At 39.1% G+C, this 23,329-nt stretch overlaps 1 protein-coding gene across 23 annotated transcripts in view; it reads right to left on the bottom strand.

The window, feature by feature from the left end:
- The window catches only part of NRXN1 (neurexin 1), a 2,019,102-nt gene that overhangs the window by 1,152,520 nt on the left and 843,253 nt on the right, over positions 1-23,329 (bottom strand). For 16 of the 23 annotated variants that reach the window (XM_069608380.1, XM_069608381.1, XM_069608367.1 and 13 more), the window contains 2 exons: positions 4,801-5,102; positions 272-295 (listed from right to left, as the gene is read on the bottom strand). In XM_069608380.1, coding sequence (XP_069464481.1) covers positions 272-295; positions 4,801-5,102 — 326 coding nt within the window. The remainder of the gene's footprint in view (positions 1-271; positions 296-4,800; positions 5,103-23,329) is intronic. The other 7 variants (XM_069608385.1, XM_069608386.1, XM_069608387.1 and 4 more) reach the window with 1 other exon arrangement.

The following is a 23,329-nucleotide window of genomic DNA, read 5'->3' as shown; positions in this document are numbered from 1 at the left end:
CGTGTTAACCACAGCTCGATGCAAACGCTTGAACGTTAACGATGCCCCTAAATGTGAATTAAAAAAAAAACAAAAAATAAAATTGGACAGGAACAGGAAAAATAAGGAGGCCAACAACAGATGAATAGGAGTTTTGAAAGTAAGCAGAAGAGTACCAACCGCAGTTCCTCTTTTGTAAATGATGTCTACAGTTAAAAGAAAGAAAACACACGGCAAACCCAAAATAAGAAACAATTAGAATGATATCTACCGAACAATGTAGTTTGTTTACCATAGCGTGTCCAATGCCTGAGTGCTTTGTGGAGAAGGGGGGAAAAAGGAAATTAAAAACTGTGAACAGAATAACGATTGTTACTCTAAGAATATGATGGTCTCTACCATGTTAGTACATTACTTTGATTCAGGTAACGGTTAGTAGAATGAAACATTCCATGAATGACATGTTAGTTATTAAGCATGTTAGTAACATATAAAAAGGGCAAAAGAAGTTTACAAGAAAAAAAGCAGACTAACAAAGAGGCCTCCACTGAGGTAACAGCAGAAGTGTTTGTCCTGCAAATATTTTGCATAACTTATCAGCTCTGTACAGAACAAAAACAGACACAAGGTCACAGTACCCCCATCTTCCTAAAGTGGATACATCTGACAGTCGTTTGAAATGGCTGACGGGGTTAAAAAATCTAATGCTTGTCAGCTGCTCACTACTTGCCCTGAGTCCCAAACCGTTTTCCTTACAAGTTTGTAGAATTCTATTGGCATCCAATAATATTCAATTTACAGCAATCAATGAATTCTTTCCAACCTTATTTGGCCAAATTGATGGACACCATGGTCATTGTTTACTGCAATGAAGCAAAGCAAAAAAGGCCCTGACACGAAGAATGAGCTGAATGCATCACTGCTCCTGCCCTGACAAACACGACCCAGCAGTTATCAGTATTCCTACATAGGTATGAGGACGACAACACAGAAATTTAATTCTTGTGAACTTGATTTAACAAATTCTAGGCCGATTGCATGAGCAAAGGCAAATCTAGAAAGTGGGCCGCCATTGACATATTGTTGGAAATCTACTAACACATATCTTAAATTCATTCTGGCAATCCTCTCCAAAAGGTGTGCCATTAGTCAATTTAACAAATGGGCATATTGAAGATTGTTCTCCAATACAACACCACTCTTTTCATAAACTATTACACTCACAGTTTAAGCATACACATCTAAATTAGTAACATATTTTAAGGAGTATTTTTTTGTGATCCCAATTTAAGTTTTCAATGCACACATGTTCTAACACTATTAAGTTTGACTTCATTCTACAAAGTTAGGGAATATATCCTTACCCCCAAGCTCATCATTTGAGAATTGTATTATAAGGACACAGAGAATGGAAAGAAGAGGTTAGATTAAGTAAGACAAAGTTGAAGTGTAGCCCAATATTTCATTTGAGCTTCTTCTATTTACAAAAGAAAACAACATTTGTTTAGTACACTCTAAAGCATGCAGGGTAACATGTTAAACATGTATCATTAATATTACAATAACGGAAATTAGTGACTTAATTTATTTCCCAATAATTAGTTTTTTTAGTTTATTTTGTCCCAGTATATCTCAACACATTCTTAATTTAAGGAACATCACAATTTATAAACATAGGACATATTTTAACACTGGTTGTCAACTAACATTGCTGCAGTTTTCTGTCTATAATCTCATTCCAGTTAACTATCCTTGATTTAGTGAAATAATCTGAACCAGGTGAACTATATTGTTAATGCAGCAGAGACTGTATTGTACTACGGCCGTACTGATGGAAGTTTGATTAAGGAACACAGCTCTCCACAACATATAACTATTGGTTGTCTTTTATAGAAACAAAACGTGTATTTCTTTTTAATCAGAACGTTTTGCAGAATCGCAACCTAAACCTGTGTTCACTGTACAATGTCTATGAGCGAACTGAATGTCTTTTTCTAAAGGATGTCCAGGAATTACAAAAATGCTCTATTTCACCCTGTTGCAATCAAGTATGTTGAAGCGATGCAAAACTCAGAGTGCATCATGATTTATGCTTGAACTTGGTTGCACTTAGGGAAAACCGTATTATCCACATATGGAAGGGAGTTAAAAGGGTGAAGAGAGAAATACATGTTGCTCATAAAAGCAATCGCTAAGGTGAGACCTCAAGTGGGTATTTGAGAGATACCCAACTACCCTTCTCTGTCCATCAGCTACGAGTGGCTGATTTTCTCACACTCATTCCCAGATAATATTGGAGGATGAGGGATACTCCTGCTTGTGTCAACATATGTTGTATGATCCTTGTTTAGTGTGTTAAATTGTTCTGGTGGGGATTCAATATGTTTTTACTATATATTTCTTATGTAAGCAGTTTGCTGTTATCATATCTTTTTGATGTTTGATGCAAATTTGTTTGCAATAGCAGTACCTTTTGAGGGGCAAAACACAGGATACGTAGCTATTGGGATACATTGTTTGTGCCCAAGGTTGTAATGCAGGCTGACCTCTAGCTCATCACCTGTAGGCTGTATCCCATGGCTCATCCTCTTCAAGATTCACCGATTATGAAGGGATTACTTGCTGTCCGGTTGTAATTACAGGTCCATGACGAGAGAGTGTTTACATGCTAGAACAGCCATGCAGTTGGTGAATGGATACATTCCCGGAATAATTGGGTATCTTTCCAGTTGTCTGCTGCTCTGCATATGTGGAATGGTGGGACCAGAAAGTGAGAGGGAAAGAGGGTAGTTTTGAAGTTCTTCTTCTTCTTCTGGAGACAACCAACTATATGTAGTTTGATGTCTCTGACAGTCGGGGGTATTTTGGGATTTAATAGGAGTACATGGTTCCTTAATGTTTTCAAACATATTTGGATTTGATGATTTATGATCATTTATTAATATTCTGTGTTCTTGTTATAACTATAAGTGTGGCAACTTACAACTATGCCGAGGCTTGAAGTATGTAAAAATAAACAAATACACTGTAAATATTTAAAAGTGTATCAAGTAATCAGGCTTGATGCTACATTCATGACTTTGTCCACTGCATGAGAAATGTTCTGGGGCTTTATTTCTGACTATACATCTAGGAGCCTTGCTTCCAACCTCAGCGTTCTAGCTTGATCACATGTGTATCATCCTGGTTAAATCAATTTAACTGTTTATGCAGCTGATAAAAAAGAGCATGCTTAGACATAGGCTAACTGCATCCATGTAAATCCATATATTGTTATTATTCTTGCCACTTAAGACATGTAATAGAAAGCCATGGGCACCAAGCAAAGAAACAGACTGAATGCTGAGGGCTTGAATGTCTTGTCTCATTTTCGTATACAACTATAAATAAACATTGCATGTGTACCATAAAAGTACAGTTAGCTGTTCATTTCAGATTGTGTGCATGTGGGAGTTGTTTTTTTTGTATACAACATATATAATCAGCATACAGCATTCAGAGTTTATGAATGCAGTGTAGTGGTAACCATTAGTTATGTATGTACATTTTAACATTTCCCATTAATATAATATTACATCATAGCACCAAAAGCCATTGGTTTGTGAAATTCAGTAGAGCCCTGTGAATACATGAGTGGATCATTACACACAGGAGACATGTAACATACGTGTTATATTATTTGTAAATAAAAATAACTTCCCTTTGGATGGCATCACCCTTTGGGAAGATTATGTACACTACCAAAAGCCCAGCATGTTACATAACTGTACACACATTGGTAATATTTACTTTTAATTCATATTCTTTTTATGATGCATGGTTCATGTATTTTTAGAGAGCATGAATTTCTTTGTTGTAATATGACATGACTAATCTTAACAAAATCTTATATGCTGAAAGCAGAAACTTCAATAGTGATCATTCCGATGTGATAGATTTTGTTTTTCAAGAGTGGCCACTATAGTTAAATTATGTTGGTCACTATAGGGTATTAAGGGAAGAGGTGTTTTCATTTTGAAAGTGCAGATTTTAAAATCAATGAATCCTGCCGGAGTAACAGTTGCTTGGAGCAGAGTGCAGATAACAGTGGGCAATGCTCAATATGTGTATTTGGGGTTTGTTAGCACTTGAATTAAAGGAAGACTGATGATCAAACAAAGGGGCTTCATTAAATGGACGTGTGGTCCCGTTATGGGAAGTCCACGTGACACAATGTGCAGCAACAGATAGTTACTTTCATTGATAGATAATGGATGATGTGATTTGACATTTCACGGTGATTGTCTTGTTTAGAGAAGCGCACGTGGGATTGACTTGGTTGGTGCTTTAGAATTCCAATGGTTGATATTCCTGAATCCCTACAATTCCTACATTCTCGTGAGGATTAGAGGATGTCATATCTCAATGTTCATATGCTGTTTGGCTTATAGTGCACAGAATAATGTATCAGGCACATCTATGGGAGACCTTTTTTAAGGGCATACACTACCTAGACCAGCTGCTATTTTGCAAGTATATTATTAATGTGTTCCTCCATGGGTCTTTTCAGCTCCTCCATAACAATCGCGATAAAAAGTAAAGGGACTGTGTTTCCCAAAGTCACTATACATTGGGAAATGTAGGCTCCATACACTTGATCTGAACTGCCTTTAGTCCTACCTTACTTTCTAGATATGCCCCTGCTCAATGGTGCCTGGCACATCCCTCCACAAGAATAAAGAAGTCCCTGTTATGTGGATGCATTTGCTCTAATATAAGCTTGTAATGTTGCCACGCACTGAGAAACGAGACAAGTTATGTGTGCACCCGCTGTACTGTTACCTGACGCAGATTTCTGGTGACTTTCACGTCATGCCAGGCATTGTCATTAAATTTTCCATTCACAGGCTCGACCAGGGCCTCAAAGGCCCCGGACCCCAAATTAATGACCAGTGAGACGGCTCCGTTTTTCAATGCCAGATTGACGTAGTCGGCTGATTTGCCCGTGTGAAGCATGAGTCCGTTCCTCTGCAGGGTCTTAAATGAAAGCGTGATTTCATCGCTGCTGCTCTGAATAGGGTTCTGGGACAAGTCGTAGCAGAAGAACTCCGACCCTTTGAAGGTCGCAATATACTCATCTTTCCCTGAAACACAAGGAGAGAGACAAGCCTGGTAAGTCGACGAAGCCATATAGAAAAACAATGATACTTAACTGTGTTACTTCTGTACGATTGAAGCCAAAAGGCTCGCATATGAACGGAAGCACAATCAAATTGTTGGCATTTTGCACACGCATAGCGGTCATTGACAATACGACAATAGAAGTTAGATGGTTGTCTCATACAAAAAGCCATATACTTGGTAGTGTGTTTGCCTTCATGCCGTTTTATGCCTTTGTGGGCCATTGTTCTGGTTACATGGCAGAGGGGTGCATTCTGTTATCACAGATATGCAAACACTCCCAGGATGTGGACAAAACAGACCTTCAACCGACTCAACCTTATGTGGACACACGTAACAAAAAACACAAGGCAAGTCCATGACACAACTCACAACACACACCACGCCCCCCTCAACCCCACTCAGCACTCAGAAGCTGCTGCAGCCAGGATGGAGGAAGCGCTATACCAGCAACTAACATAAAACAAGATTAAGTTATTAACTTGCTCCTCCTTCTGCATCCTCTTTATCGATCATTCCTTCCCCTCACCCTTTCCTATGCATTTGTATTTGTTTATTATTTATATCATGTACCGAACCTTGGGGTAACTGGGTGCTTGAAAAACTTAGTTTGTATACATGGTGAGGCAAAATATATACAATATATATATATACATTGGTGAAGATATAAACGTAAAGACCCTGGTTACAGATGGGTCGGACCACATGCGATCTTGAACAAGGCATAAATTAACAGTGGCCAAGTAGTTAAAAACGGTAGCAGATTACTGTAAGGGTGTGTTGCTCAGCCAGTTTTTGATTCCAGCTTTGAAATTGAGGAAGGAGGGTTCTTGTCTGAGAGGGATGGGAATAGAGTTCCAACGTTTAGCAGCTTGGACAGGGAAGCTAGCTCCTTGAGTGCTCCGAATATGCTTCACACTGGTGTAAGTACTACACTGTCATCTAACATAAATTACTATGGCTTTCCCCTCCACATCTGCTGCCATCATTCCATCATTCCCCTCCCGATATATTCCTCCATTGCTACTTCACACCTATAATTTTGTCTTTAACCCTCACCAGTTAGAAGCTGCCCGTGCACGTTCATGCAAGTAACCAATAATGCAGAAATAACAATGTGTAATGAATGAAGCTGGCCTAATGACCTAGGAATAATGCATATGGTACTTCATTATGGAAACTGTGCAGAGCTTTCAGAGCAAACACATCTGCTTCCATTGGATTTTTGTACTTTTTCACTTTTGCAATCTATGCCCAAGAGATTGTATGATTTCCACCTTCTTTCACTGCATGTTTATACTGCTGTCTGTCCAAGAGCTAAAACCATTCACTATTAGCATTGAAGATAAAAATGTCCAGGTGTAAAAAAAAAAGAAAGAAAAGATTATTATTTTTTCTTCCCGCCGGTTAATTTTTACTGTAGTGCTAACACAATGCACAATTGCATCTACACACTGCAAAGTTTCTGTAACTAAGGAACTATGCATTTGAGAAAGATTTCTGCAGCTTGTAGTTTGGCTCAAAGGAGGCTTGAAAAAGAACACAAGAATAGGTTTTGAAAGTTTCATTTGGAAGTGAGTTTTGTTGGACTTTCCCTTAACAAGCCGGACCTTTACATGTATTTGTACCACTTGATACCAGCGTTGAGCTTGGGCTAATGCATTTATTTTGATACATTTGCTGTTCTTACTTTGTCACATTTCCAGTTGTATTGGATAAATCAAAACAACACACTGGGATCTTGAGTGTTAGATTTTAACCAAATCTAAACCAATACGAAACAAGCATTGGCTGCTAACAGTTCTTGTTTTTGTGTGGGCATGGTAAACGAATTTGCTAGGCACTGCCATAGTGGTATTTACTGGCCACCAGTGGCAGAGGCTGCAAAATGGTGGGAATACCTGCACATGTAATAGCCATGGCTGGCAAATGCCAAGTACTTATACACAAGCCAAAACTGTTGGCTTTGCCAATGCTTATTTTTTTTCTAGGACTTCAGTGAAGGACACACATAGTGCATTTAAATCGAGTGGGTGAAGGCAAACCTGGCTAAGCCATTTTTATTACAACAGTAGAGCATTTACAGGTCCAATTAAGTGATTAACTCTCAGAAGACGGCTTTGAAAAAATCCCTGGCAGTCACTTTTAGCAGGCAGTTTGATGGTAAGGCTAGATAAAGCTAGCTCGAAGAGGTCCCATGAGGATATGTCTTGGGTGGGGAGATGCAGGAAATGTGTGGTGATGGCCAAAGGGATTAGCATAGCCATAGACTGTTAATGGTTGGGTAAATAACCAAACAACTCGTGCAAGCTGTGTGTCCCTCCTCATATGCAATTTCTCCTTAGCTGTACTATAACACAATAGTTTTGGCTAATTAATAGCTACAACTAACAAGTAGGCTAATCCACTGGGTCTCTTTGCCATAATGATGGCATAGTTCTTAGAATTAGAATAAGGCTAATTTCTTTAAAGCCACGTCTCCATTAGAGTAGAGGATCCAGTTGTATTATGTCAAAATTGTCTCACGTTGCTCAAGGAAGTGCTTAATTGTAACAAACTAGAGAAGTACATAGTACGCTGTTAGCAATACAATTGTTGCTTATGTTTCAATGCATGGTATTTGGAATAGGAAACAATATTTTGTACAAACATATCTTTGTAATCCAATATTGTAAAAAGATCTAGGATTTACCCAGATTAGGAAGAGCTTTTAGGAAGGCTCAACATTCATGTGTCTGCAATAACCTTTCATAAATATTCAGGACTATGGGCCTCATTACACGGACAGCGGTAAGGGTTAACGGTCACCGTTAATGGTACCGGTGACCGTTAACCCTTACCGCCTTACTACGAGGTCCCTTTGCGGGTTGGAGACTTTAACGCCTGCTTTTACAAGGACAAACCAGCATCAACTTCTGAACCAGTTCGTTGTAATGTGCAGCTATCATTGTCATTGTAAATATCAGAGCGGCGCAGCTGCGACTAACAAACATCTATTAAATATGTGTCCAATTGGATGGCTGATCAGCCAAATTACTAAAGATAATCTCTGGATTTGTATTCTTCTGTGGCGTTCTGCAGGATTAATACCACAATGGATTAGCCGGTCAACAGAATTCAGTTTCGCTGTTTGAACTTGTTTCCATTCCTTGAGGTTTCTAAAAGAAGCGATGCTTGATCCTGTGGTGAACTGTTCAATCATTAGGAATGGATCGTTTTAATGATCTTTTCACAGGCACATCACTTATGTGTTTTCAAAGGAAGAGTACCAGCTCACGTTTCATGCTTGGTTTCTAAATCAAAACCGTCCAATACTTATTTTTTTGACTGACAAATACTGCTAATCAATGCTGCTGATGCCCCCGGGTTTTATAGAGCGCAAGCAGCTTCTCCGTTTCTGAGAAGGCAGCCGCATCTAATCTGTGACATCATGACCTCGCATGTAGAAATGACTTGGAGCCTTAGCCTGCTGTTTCATGTCTATTGTTCTCATATTAGTAATTGAACTGCCTCACTGCATCCAAAACTCTCCCCATCCGAAGATTCCATCTTATAATTGGATCTTGAAGCTAGCACTAACCAATATCTGCACTTTATGTATAATATATGAAATCTACGTTTGGATGATTAAAGAAATATGGCAGAGACATTTCTGGAGAACTGCAGAAAACTGGGCCACAACATTACAAGCACATTACCTAGACTGAGAACCTGTACACATCTATCAGAATCTGTCTACAGACACCCGTACCATGAAAACAGAGTCACATCACAGAGAAAAATGCAATAGGTTCTCAACAAACCTCTCTTTTTAAGATTTTCTATATACATTCCTTACACTATATAATGCCGTTCGATGCCCTCAGAGCATAGTCTGAACAGTGCTACTGATAGTAAATTGCATTAGACTATTATCCATATCACTTCATTTTTCTGAGGTAAATGAAATGAGACATATTAGCTTGGATAACTGTAAAACATAAACTACATAAATAAATAAATAAATACATACATAAATAAATACATACAAACAAACACTGACGCTGTAATCTTGTGGTAGAACCTACATTAATATTGCTAGTAGTATTTGAATTAGTATATTCGGTATTGTAATTAGAATCATAATTTAATATGTACTACCTTAATAGCAAATTGAGTCACAAATGTGGACAAAAGTGCAACCCATGTTTTCACCCATATCAGTGTTTTTATTTTCAGTTATGTTCTTTTTTATTGCTTTTTTTATTTACATTCAGGGTCTTGTTATCTTGTCTGGTTAGAACGACACATTTCAATTGCCCATTGACCACGAGATGCAGCTGCACTCATAGCAGGTAGAATATACTGAGCAGGTTGATCTCTGCTTTCTCATCGTATTCCAGATTATTTCACAAAGGATATGCCTACCAATATGCCGTAATTAATAACTGCAGCCATAATTGTACTTGCCAACACCTACTGTTTCTGATGGGCAAATTGCTTGCAGACCCCTGGGTTTTATAGTTGGGACCTGCCCAGTAGGACACCTCAGAAGGACACGATCGCCTCTCAGTCCGGCCTTGTCCACATGCCTGTCTGACAGCTACATTTTCTCTGGACAGCTGAGATCACATTGTTATAGGCCATCCATCAGCAGTGCATGTTGTGAAACATGCTTTATCTTATATGTTTTTTTTATATATTGTACTGATGGAAAAGCTTCAGAGTTATGACGAACCAACATGTATGTGTGGCCCATGAGTATCTGATATATGTAAGGATATTTGGCATGTTACAGCACAGAGTACAGCACTACTGCACAAGTAGCATTACAGCACTACTGCACAAGTAGCATTACAGCACTACTGCACAAGTAGCATTTTTTTTTTGCAGCACCACCACAAGGGTGCGGTGCATTGCTATATGGGTTAGCAGATTAACAAGGAAAGACAGGCTATTCAGTCAAAAAACGATTTTAACATATAAGATGCAAAGCTATTTTTACAGTTAAAAGCACACGTGTTCATTTAAAAATGCACACTATTTTTCACCTGAAATGCCTATATTGCTAGAGACACATTTGAAAATTAACAGCTAACATATTAACCATTAACCTGACTAATAAAACCTTATTTTATTATAACTCACTAATAAAATGTGTTCTCTACTGCAGAATTAGGCATATTTTGAAAACCAGTTAAATGAGTGTGCAGATTTTTCCTCTCTTCTCTGCCTGATTATCCGTGTTGTTGTGCACAGTAACTGCAGGAGGAAGGAAGTCAGATTTGCAACAATTGCAAATGTATAAGCGAAGCTATTGTTTAAAAGTAGGAGGATGAGAGATGATGGATTTCATTGGAACACGTCATAAAGAGGGCTGAGAGGAAAGTTTTAGTGGGCAGTAGCAGGGAAAAAGACAGGCAGACATCTTTCTGCACTACTGGGGAGAAGACCTGGCTGTGGGGGTGTCCTGCTGCAGTCGAGACTGGGGAAAGCTGAAAGAATTACATTTCCACTGGCAGAGGCTGTCCTATCTGAAAAAGCTGAGAATTCCAGGCAATGACCCCGGCTTGAGAAGGCAAGCGTCCCTTTTCGTTGGAGTTAAGCCAAGAGAGCCACATTCACAGAGAGAATCCTCTAAACAGATAAGGTAATTACCTAACTGGGGGAGCTGTGTGTGTGCACGAAAGTATGCAGTCAGTGTAGAAAAATGAAAGTCCCGTGCGTGTCTTAATCAAGTGCTAATGTTGCAATTTAAGTTCTGTTCTCCGCCACTATAATTGCAGTGTGTCATTGAAAATGCTTTGATTGTTCCCTTTTATTGCTGTAAAGAATGAGATTATGTCTAAATGCAAATTTTATAATACAGAAAATATTTGAAAACAGACGGGTGGTTTATTTTCTATTTACCATTACAATGCCAATGATGTGGGGAGATTTTTAAACAGTGCAATGGTCATTTTAAGACAGATGTGTGTATGTCAGAATCAGTATGAATAATTGTGAGTGACTGTAGTATAACTTGTTGGAGGTACATGAGCCAACGGGAAGAGAGACTCTCTGAACATAGCTCCCTACCGTATATAAGGTAGTGGAAATTACCACAAGACTACCACATATAGCTCTCTGTCGTAAATAAGTCAGTGAGTTTGCCCATGGTGGCGCACCAACACTATCCCTGGAAATTGTGGTTTCCCTAGAATGCAGGTCTGAGGTCTCTCTAGTGATCACACGAAAAATCTAAGCGAAGATAAGGGATTCTGGACATTGGGGCCACAAATAAAACAAGGGAATTATGCTCACCAAAATACCACCAACCACGTATACCAAATATGCAGGTCTGGGTGCTGAAATAATGCATGTCCATTGTATTATTGTTGCACATGGCCAAATCTGAATACAAAGAGTGATTATTGCTAAGTTATTTCTCAGCGGTAATAAAATACCGTCAGGCCCCAAATCTCCACAAAATACCCTACATATTTATGGTGCGTTGGCCGGGAAAGTGATCATAGAGTACCTACTGGGCGTGGCAAGCGTGTCTCACACTGCCATTTGCACATTAAAGGGAACCCATTTTATAATAGCAGTGTGCCACTAAAAACGAATTTCAGAATGTCACAAAGGGAAACCACATTCTCAGATCTAGTGCAATATTTAGAGGCAAAGTTATTTGCACATGGGAATTGGTCTTCGAACAGTACCTTAGAATGGAGTAACCGCATTCAGGGTGAGGTGCAGAAAGAAAAACTAGACAATATTTTTGCAGAAGGCAGCATAATTCAGGTCTGCCTTACAAGATTATTGAATGCAGCCGATAAAAGTGCAGAGAAAGACTGTTTAATACGGCTATGCGGCAAAATATGGTTTATTTTAAACAAGTCACTGCGAATGCAAGAGAATGATACTCAGCTAATTAACAGGTTAAAGACTGAATTAGATGGGGCAAGTAAAAATCAGGAAATGTTGAGAGCAGAATTGGATGTATGCCAAAAAGACATGCAATTAAAATGCAGAGACTTTGATACTCAGTTATCCAAAAGCAAGAAACAATTTGAAGATAGTGAGCAAGAATTGACACACTTAAAAGCCTTAGTGGATCACATTAGGCAGGATAAAGATGAGGTTGTTTCAGAAATGCAGATTTTACAAAAAGAACATTGCGAAAAAGAAGGTGATCTCCAGAGTGTAGAACAAGAAATGATTAAAATAATTCAAGAAAGAGACAAGAGAAATAAAGAGTTCAATGAATGCCAAATGCAAATGTGCGATATGCAGGAGGCAATTAATAAAATGAGTGATGAAAATAATTATTTGCATGATGAAGCCAACAGACTCCTTAAAAAGTGTAAGGACTTAGAACAGCAAATGTGCATTCCCAGGTCCCAGGAGAGGCGGCAGGGTACCACATTCAATGGAGTGGAGGTGAATTCTAGCTCTGCCCAAAGAGCTAGTGCCCCAGTGACAGGGCCGGTGACTGAACTTGGTTGCAGCGCCCTTGGGGGATTTGATACTCCCATTGGGGGCAGCCACCAATCTCATACACCTGAAAACAGGATTGAATCACAAAATAGTGCAATTCCATGCATTGCAACAAGTAGCCCCATAAAAATAATGAAATCCATTAAAGCCCTGATCAAACCATTTAAAAAGGGAGGTGAATGCTGCATTGAGGATCACTTAGAAGCGGTGCATGACATTTTTAAAGCGCTCCAGATACCTAAGGAACAGTACAGACAATATTTTCATTTAACTTTAGATGCCCCGACGGCCAGCATCATAAGGGGATTAAATGAACAGCAGAATATGACATGGCTGGAGTTTGAAAAAGAAATTAGGCGTCATTTTTCTCCTTTTCAGTCATTGCAGGAGGTAAAGAAAGTTGCGTACACTATTACTGCTGGACCTAATACATCACCTCGCCAATTTTTACAAGACTTAAAAAGAGCATTCTCTCGCTTTGATGTATCTTTTGACTCAAATTCCAATGAGTTTAAAACCGCATACTTCTATGGGCTACAGAAAGACATCATATCCCAATTGGTCCGTGAATTTGACCGTGACAAGTCCCTTGAATGGATTGTACATCAAAGCACCAAGCTATATGAGGTACTCTATTGTCAGGGTAGAGAAAGTGATAAAATGAAAGATACTAGGCCTAAATCTAAAGAACCCTCAGCCACAGTAATGGAAATCAGGTCAGCCAAAATGTCCCTTGAGTCTGCTCAAAGCCAAGGTAAAAATAATGTGACACCTGAACAAAGGGGTAATCAACAAAGATCGCCATTTACTGTACCAATGTTCCAATCACATGATCCTAGTAATAGAGAGAGCTACATCAGCCCTAGATATTTAGGAGATAGACCCCGGGTAAGATACCGGTCTGATATGGCAGGTATGAACAATAACCAGAGACAAAATCAAGATCAAAGAAATGATGGTCCCTACCAGTCATTGGGGACACAGAGCAGATTTGATCCCAGCACCATGATATATGGTAATCAGGATAGGCCCCGATATGTGGATCGATTTACTGATAATGGAAATCAATATAGGGGCCAGTACCCACAATCTGAGAGACAGGACATGAAGCAAAACGTGAACTACAGTCCACGCCAGTACAATGATTCCCCACCAGGGGACTATAATCAAAGGATGGGTGCAACCCGCTCCCCTCCACAAATGAATCAAGAGTTCAGAAACCATCCCAACCGGTATCAATCACCTGAGAGGTATCAGAATAGATCCAATCAGGGGGAAAACAACCAATATCGACCTAGGCCACAGAAAGAGGATCCTAGAGAGGTGGAAAGGTTCCAATGCCTTGAGGCCCAAGTGAAAATGTTAGCTGAGCAAATAGGAAAGCTCTATACAGCGCAAAAACAACCTTCCAAAGAGGGGGCTGATGGCCATAGCAATGACCGGGGGGCTTCCGAAAAGTGACTAAGTACTCATGATGACTGCAGTGCCAAAATGACAGATTGCTCTGATATAATCTTGCATAACGACTCTGAGATGTCTAATGGATTAAAAATGAAAGTACCAGTAAATGAAATTGTGACAGAAAGTGCAAATACTTCTAAAAAAGAGGTACGGTTTAACTTAGAGCTAAATAAAACAGTAAAGATTTGCACAAATGAAAAAGAAACATTAGGAATTCCAAAAGAACAAAGGGACAGATTTAAGAAAAATGACTCATGCATGGGGAATACCAGTGAACAGGGAGTAAGTGGGGATGCCATAGCTCCTTCCCTGGGCAAGCAAAACAATGACCAAACACAGACAGAAAAAGAAAATACTCACAAGGAGGGTACAAGTCAATCACCTGAAAAATTCTTTGAGCCACATATTTTTGAAGAGGCTGAAAGGGCTGGTATTACACTAAATGATCACAAATGCACAGAATTAAAAAATGACAAATTGCTGAATGATGTTGTGACACATGTTCAGTTGGAAGGTTGTAATGTGGTCTCTGATGTTACCCAGATGGATGGGCGAACGGTGGCCACACTCCAAAAAACCTCTGAACATGGAGAAATGAATAAAATACCTCGCACAGAAATGGGTAAAAAGGAGGGAAAAATGTCTTTTCATTTACCAATGTGCTTAGCCAAAAGTGAAAAAGACCTGAGAAAGGTGAGCCCTGAAATCAGTAAGAATTCACATTTCTTATGTGTATTAGAGGAAGTTGAGGACAGATATTATGCACCCATCACTGTAGAAGAAAAATGCCACACCTTTGCTATGATTGACACTGGCGCACAGGCCACAATTATGTCCAAGGAGTTGGTAAAGAGTATCAATGAAGGGAGGCCTCCACAGAGTCAGATCACAGTGAAGGCAAATCAAGGCCCAGTGCATAACTTTAATGGGGAGGAGGTGCCCATCATAGGTGTAACTGAGGTTGACATAAAAATAGGAAAGCACAGAATGAAACAAGAGGTATTGATCACATCTATTTGTGAAATTCCATTTCTGATGGGGACAGATTGCCTGAAAAGATTGTCTCCTCTCATAGATGGGGTGAATGGAGTGCTGTGGTCCTTAACCAAAAAACCATTGAGGCCTAAGAAACTAAAATCACAAAACAGCAATATAAAAGAATGTCACACCATTGCCAAAACAAATGATGCTGTGGAGGTATATCTCCAGAATAGCTGCATACCTAGTGTCACTGTTATATTAAGGTGTCAAGACAAAGATCAGAGCGACAATGAAAAACTACCTGTACAAATATACTTGGACCCAAGGAAAGATTGGCAGACTGCCATAGACGAACACACATTACGTTTCTATTTAAAAGAGAATACATGCAAACAGAATATTGTTCCTAAAACAGATTCAGAAAAACACATTACCACTCTGGCAGAGATACACATGGAAGATGAGCAACCATGGGTTCACGCTGGTATAAATGATTATCTTAAAACAATAAAAGCCACTTTAGCGCTTGAACATGAAAGGAGTTTCATTAATGAGAAATTGTTGCAAAAAATTATGGAGAGGGAAGAAATCCCAAAATTTAGGATTAAAAACCAATATGTTTCTGGGTTGGACAGTCCAGACTTTGAAAACCGAATTACAGGCAGATGCATGCTTAAAATTAGCATTGGGCAGAAAGCAATTTACCATAATGTATGGATAGTGAGTGGAGCACAAAATGAATTTTACATGGGCAATGACATCATGCACAGAATGTGTATGGTGTTAGATTTCCTTAATCAAAAAATATGGTCACGCCTAGGTGGGCCGGCGCCTGAATTTGGAGACAAAAGAAGGGCTTATCATTGTGCACAACTAGTTCCTTATGCAGTCGAATTACAGATGAGGAAAAATACTATTGTTCCTGCATTTACAAAACAGTTTGCAATAACACTGAAATGCAAAAATGGACAGCAGATGAAAGGCTCTGATGCATTTGTATGCCTGAATGAATCCATAAAACAGCAAGGCCTGGATTATGAATACATTCCATTGGTAGACATTGGTGAGGGATCTGTAAAAATCATGGTAAATAATAAAGGTTGTCAGGACGTTCATTTAGAGGAAAACTCCCCATTAGGAATGGCCATACAAAAATCACATTATACGGCAGATTTAAATAACATGGTGATTGGGAATATTCCTGAAAAATATGTAGATGCCAAGGGCGAGTTGCCAGAACACCTGGACTCTCAGCCCAAAGGAATATTTAAAATTCATTCTGTGTATCCTTATGATTCAAATGAGACAGTGTGCTGCCATCAAGAGGATTGCATAATATTTAATTTAAATGAAAATGAAACAGGAAATCAGCCCATTGAAGTGGAAGCTGATATGCCAAAATATTTGAAAGTGGCAGCCCTACAAAAAGACACAGCCACACAGTTAGAGGAAAGCGCTGAGATTCCTTTACCAGAAGAGTTTCCAGAATTTTCCAGAATGGTAGAAGAGCAGATCTCCTTAGCGGATGCATGTAACAGCGATGAGGATCGACGCAATCTGAGGGAAATATTTATGGAGTTTAAGGATGTATTTGCAAAAGATGCTTATGATTGTGGTTTAACTGATTTACATGTGGCCACACTACCAGAAGGTTGTAGCAGAAATCCAGTGTTTGTACGCCAGTATAGACTACCGCTGGCATGTTTAGAATCATTGGCAGAGATTATTAAAAATTTGGAATCACGGGGAATAATTAGGCCCATTCATAGCACATCCAATACGCCTATTTTAGGTGTGTTAAAGCCAAATGGTCAATGGCGGCTGTGTGCAGACTTAAGAGAGTTAAATAAAAGAGTACCAGTATCTAGATGGCCACTACCATTCATTGATCAGGGCCTAGCTCAGATACATGGTTCAAATGTATTTACCACGTTAGATCTCACATCTGGATATTGGTGTGTGCCATTGGCAGAGGAGATACAACACCTATTTTCCTTTACATTTGACAGGACTCAATATGCCTGGCTTAGAGCTCCGTTCGGGTACATCAATAGTGGGAGTGAATTTGGCATATTTTTGAGAAAGGCCATGCCGGATGCAGCGGAAAGAGGGACAATAGTTTATGTGGATGATGTCTTGATAAAAAATGAAAACCTTAAAAGCCATCTTGATGAAATAAGACATGTGCTTGGCCAATTGCAGAAAGCAGGCGCCAAAGTATCTTTGCAAAAAGCACAATGGTGCAAGAAAAAAGTGAACTTTCTAGGGCATGAAGTGACTGAACATGGGCTAAATCCACAAAGGAAGAAAATAGAGGCCATACAAAGATTAAAAGATCCTAAAAATGTGAAAGGAGTAAAAAGTTTATTAGGGATGACAGGCTATAACAGAAAGTTCATTGAGAATTATGCAGAAATCACTCAACCATTGACTAAACTGCTTAAACTAAATACTCCCTGGAGATGGGAAAGAGAGCAGTCTGATGCAGTGGCTAGATTGAAGGAATGTCTTGTAAAGGCACCATGTTTAGCATACCCCATAAAGGACAGGGATTTCTTTATAGAAATAGGCTTTTCTGAACATTGTATGTCAGCAGTGTTATCACAAAAACACGATTTGAATCACAAAACCATTGCATATGCAAGTAAGGCATTTTCCCAAGTTGAAATGAAATTTAATGAATGCGAAAAGGCCCTATTAACCACTGTGTGGGCGCTACAACATTTCCGCCCCATTGTTCAGGGAGAAAAGGTGATTATTGAAACAAATCATCAACCTTTGCAATTTTTAGAGAGTAAAAGAATTAGATCAGGCAATCTAGCGCAATCCAGAATCACTTCATGGACACTGGCATTACAAGGTTTTCCCGTAGAAGTAAGATATGGACAAAATAAAAAGAGCCCAATTGCTCAAGGGTTAGCTGACTTACATGACTGTGCAGCTGAACAAATACCAAATGAAATGGAAGTGGAAGCTAGTTTGCAGGAATTTGAACAATCACCACACAAAGCTTTTGATGAAAAAACATGCAAGGATTTGCCAACTGTATATGTGGATGGTTGTGCTTTTCACATTGAAAATGACAGTAATAAACAATTAGTGGCAGGAATAGGAAATGTCTGGTTGAAATGTGAAGGCGTTCCTAGTATAGGGATGAGGATTGGAGATAGGAGCAGTCAGGTGGCGGAATTGGCAGCCATCTATAAAGCAATTGCTACTGCAGTTGATAAAAAGTTCAGTGAAATTGTCCTGGTGACTGATTCTGACTATGCACGGAATAGCTTTGTGGAGTATTTGCCTGGTTGGAAAGCAAGAGGCATGGTTACATACAACAAAAAGCCACTTAAACATGGAAAAATGATACAAGCCATAGACAAATTGGTGTCAGAAAATAATTTAACAATATACTGGAGAAAAATTCGTGGGCATTTAAAAACACCAGGAGAGGATAAGGAGGGAAATGATAAGGCAGACCATCTGGCTAAGATTGGGGCTGTGATGGGAGAATTGCTACCTATTGATTATTTAATGGGTGAAATACAAATTGATGCAGTCACACGTTCTAAAGCACCAAAGGAGGTAGATCAACCGGTGGTGCAGTGGAGTCATGACACGCCAGACCAAGATTTGATTGAGGCACAAAAGAATGATCAAATTTTGGGAATCTATTATAATCATTTGATAGATCCTGAAAAAAATCCTTTAACAGAAAATGATTGTATGGGAAAAGAAGAGTTGAGGGTGTTATTAAAGAACAAAACACGAATTAGATTACAGGATGGACTCATGATTAGAGAGTCCATAACAGGGCAAATACAGTGGGTAGTACCCCTTTCATTCAGAGGACTAATGCTACACCATGCACACGATGCCATAACTGCAGGCCATAGAGGTTCACAAAAGACATTAGAAATACTAAAAGATTATGCTTACTGGCCACATATGTCCCAAGATGTAGAATTATATACTAGAGGATGTCTAGTATGCGCCCAATTTAAACCTGCTTCACCAATGCATAGAGCACCATTGATGAAAAGAGGCCTAACTCTCCCATGGTCAGATTTGCAAATAGACTATGTAGGTCCTTTAAAAAGGTCAAGCAGGGGACACCGCTATATTTTGAGTGTGGTATGTTTGATGTCAAAGTGGATTGAGTGCATTCCCGCACCAGATTGTAGTGCGCAAACAGCAGCCACATTGCTGGTGAACCATGTGTTCTCAAGGTTTGGGTTGCCACAAAGAATTGAGTCAGACAGAGGAAGTCATTTCACAAGTACTCTAATGAGTAAGGTATGGCAAATACTAGGTGTGAAAAGGAAACTACATATCGCATATCGGGCGGCGTCTTCAGGTACAGTTGAAAGAAGCAATAGGTCTGTTGTGGACATTTTAAAGAAATTTGTGGCAGAAGCAGGTTCCAGCTGGGATTTGCGTTTACCATTGGTTCTGATGGCAATCAGGTCGACTCCTGCCAAAGCATCAGGTGTTAGCCCCCATGAGGTCTTAACAGGTAGGAAAATGGTGTTACCACAACACCTACTATGCAGAACACATGAGCAAACTCTAGTGAGTGCATCCACAGTTCATGAATATATTGATGAACTGAGGAGGCATTTGCAACATGCATTTGCTTTTGTGCAGAGAAATCTGGAAAGAGCTGCTGACAGTGCTAAGTCATATTATGACAAAAAGACATCAGTAAAGGAATACAATGTAGGGGATCAGGTGTACAAGTTTCATTTTGGAAAAAGTAAACAGAAAAATTCTAAATTTCTGGCAGCCTGGCAGGGGCCATTTCGAATTATAGATAAAGTCTCTCCTGTAGTGTATAAAATTTTGAAAAATGAAGGTGAAACAGCAATAGAGCAGTTTGTCCATGTAAATCAAATCAAACCATGCCATCCCAGACATGAGATCAGGCAGCTTGAGCATGTGGAAACGGATAGAGTCCCTTGAGAAAATAAATGGGTGTGATCAGGAGGCAGTGACAAAGAAGTTAAAAAAAAAGTTGATTGTTAGGATGGCACATAAACACTGTAATTTATGTGAAAATATATAATATAAATAAATAAATAAATAAATAAATAAATGCACATATAACGGAAGCTCGTGGTTGGTGTGCAGAGAGAAAGTGTATTAAATATTGAATGCTGTTTTATATGTGTTTGTTTTCTTTTAACTTTGTTTAATTTCAGAAAAAAAGAAAAAAAAAAAAACGAAGTATTTTTACCGAGCATGTTTTATTTTTGGCAAAAGGATGAAGTTAGTATTGTGCTATGTACTTAATCTGTTTATTTTCTATTTTGATTTAGACGATTAACATTATTTGATCGGAGGTTCCGGGATCAGAGGCCACGGGAGACGATGGAGTCCTGGAGTCCCCTGGATGAAGACCAAAAGATGCCTGCCTCCAGGTGGAGGTGAAGACAAAATAACCGGAATGCCAAAAGAGATGACTACTGTGGATTCAAGATTGCCAAGATGAAAGAGTACTCGAATGAACCGAATAACATCGCTGGTCGGGACATACCAAAAGAGACAAAGCAAAAGTTCCGGCATATGAAGTTCCACGTATTTATTATTTTAATTATTTATTTTAACTTGTTATATTACTTATTTGTTTTAGTTAGTTGTTTTATTTCATTGTTTTTAATTGACTTGGAAAATTTAAACTTAAAGTAATACCACTTCCACTGAGAAGGCAAATGTGGAACATTTTATGAACTGATGGACTCAGATGAAATGTTAATTGCAAATTTTCATTGATGCACATGAATATTCATTTTGTTGGATTGCTATATTGTAAAAAAAAATAGAACAAGTTGTTTTTAGGAATTGGCTTGGATTATAGCCAAGTTCTAAAAACAAAAGGAGGGTATATGTAAGGATATTTGGCATGTTACAGCACAGAGTACAGCACTACTGCACAAGTAGCATTACAGCACTACTGCACAAGTAGCATTACAGCACTACTGCACAAGTAGCATTTTTTTTTTGCAGCACCACCACAAGGGTGCGGTGCATTGCTATATGGGTTAGCAGATTAACAAGGAAAGACAGGCTATTCAGTCAAAAAACGATTTTAACATATAAGATGCAAAGCTATTTTTACAGTTAAAAGCACACGTGTTCATTTAAAAATGCACACTATTTTTCACCTGAAATGCCTATATTGCTAGAGACACATTTGAAAATTAACAGCTAACATATTAACCATTAACCTGACTAATAAAACCTTATTTTATTATAACTCACTAATAAAATGTGTTCTCTACTGCAGAATTAGGCATATTTTGAAAACCAGTTAAATGAGTGTGCAGATTTTTCCTCTCTTCTCTGCCTGATTATCCGTGTTGTTGTGCACAGTAACTGCAGGAGGAAGGAAGTCAGATTTGCAACAATTGCAAATGTATAAGCGAAGCTATTGTTTAAAAGTAGGAGGATGAGAGATGATGGATTTCATTGGAACACGTCATAAAGAGGGCTGAGAGGAAAGTTTTAGTGGGCAGTAGCAGGGAAAAAGACAGGCAGACATCTTTCTGCACTACTGGGGAGAAGACCTGGCTGTGGGGGTGTCCTGCTGCAGTCGAGACTGGGGAAAGCTGAAAGAATTACATTTCCACTGGCAGAGGCTGTCCTATCTGAAAAAGCTGAGAATTCCAGGCAATGACCCCGGCTTGAGAAGGCAAGCGTCCCTTTTCGTTGGAGTTAAGCCAAGAGAGCCACATTCACAGAGAGAATCCTCTAAACAGATAAGGTAATTACCTAACTGGGGGAGCTGTGTGTGTGCACGAAAGTATGCAGTCAGTGTAGAAAAATGAAAGTCCCGTGCGTGTCTTAATCAAGTGCTAATGTTGCAATTTAAGTTCTGTTCTCCGCCACTATAATTGCAGTGTGTCATTGAAAATGCTTTGATTGTTCCCTTTTATTGCTGTAAAGAATGAGATTATGTCTAAATGCAAATTTTATAATACAGAAAATATTTGAAAACAGACGGGTGGTTTATTTTCTATTTACCATTACAATGCCAATGATGTGGGGAGATTTTTAAACAGTGCAATGGTCATTTTAAGACAGATGTGTGTATGTCAGAATCAGTATGAATAATTGTGAGTGACTGTAGTATAACTTGTTGGAGGTACATGAGCCAACGGGAAGAGAGACTCTCTGAACATAGCTCCCTACCGTATATAAGGTAGTGGAAATTACCACAAGACTACCACATATAGCTCTCTGTCGTAAATAAGTCAGTGAGTTTGCCCATGGTGGCGCACCAACACTATCCCTGGAAATTGTGGTTTCCCTAGAATGCAGGTCTGAGGTCTCTCTAGTGATCACACGAAAAATCTAAGCGAAGATAAGGGATTCTGGACATTGGGGCCACAAATAAAACAAGGGAATTATGCTCACCAAAATACCACCAACCACGTATACCAAATATGCAGGTCTGGGTGCTGAAATAATGCATGTCCATTGTATTATTGTTGCACATGGCCAAATCTGAATACAAAGAGTGATTATTGCTAAGTTATTTCTCAGCGGTAATAAAATACCGTCAGGCCCCAAATCTCCACAAAATACCCTACAGATCACAACAGATGTTAACAATGATATACAAAATGTGTGACATCTATGGGGTCACTCCGAGATAAAATTGTTGTCCCTTCTCACACCTGCCAAATGGCATGGGTTTTGTTGTTCATCTTAACTATCTCTTAGCTAAAGTATTTTTCGCTGAATTTCAAGATTTCTTTTATGTTGTGTCTCTCCACAGCATTTGCCCTTAGCCAGTGTCCAGTCTGAAAAAATGTCTATAAAAGACACTGGTTCAGTGGCCACGGTTTTTGGCCGTTTCCATTCTTCTCCACACAACTAAATGACATGAAGCTCGGGCATTGCCACTATCTATGTTGCAAAAATGTACCACAAAATACCAGCAATGGCTTTCAGCCATGCCCATTGTCCACATTGTCCCAGTTGAGATAGAATACTGTTACCCACTGGCTCATGACACTTCATTATTAAATAACTAGATGGTACCATCCATGGCCTTCATCCACAGACCACGTTGGGTCAACCCCCCATGTCCTCATTGTTGCCCTTCTTTCATTTCCTCAACATATTTCCCAGGCAATTTTCAATGTTAACATATCCATGATGACTGGGATGGTTTATTTTGCTTCCATTGTAATCATTCCAGCAGCAATGCAAAGGTTTCTAATTATTGTGGTGAAATGCAATCACTGGACAATTAAAATGTTTACCCATCCCTGCTGCCTCTCTCCTT

The sequence above is a fragment of the Ambystoma mexicanum genome, chromosome 4q (genome assembly GCF_040938575.1).
Source record: "Ambystoma mexicanum isolate Mex_15411 chromosome 4q, UKY_AmexF1_1, whole genome shotgun sequence".
In the NCBI taxonomy this organism is placed as follows: domain Eukaryota; kingdom Metazoa; phylum Chordata; class Amphibia; order Caudata; family Ambystomatidae; genus Ambystoma; species Ambystoma mexicanum.
This window is presented reverse-complemented; position numbering and strand designations above follow the sequence as displayed.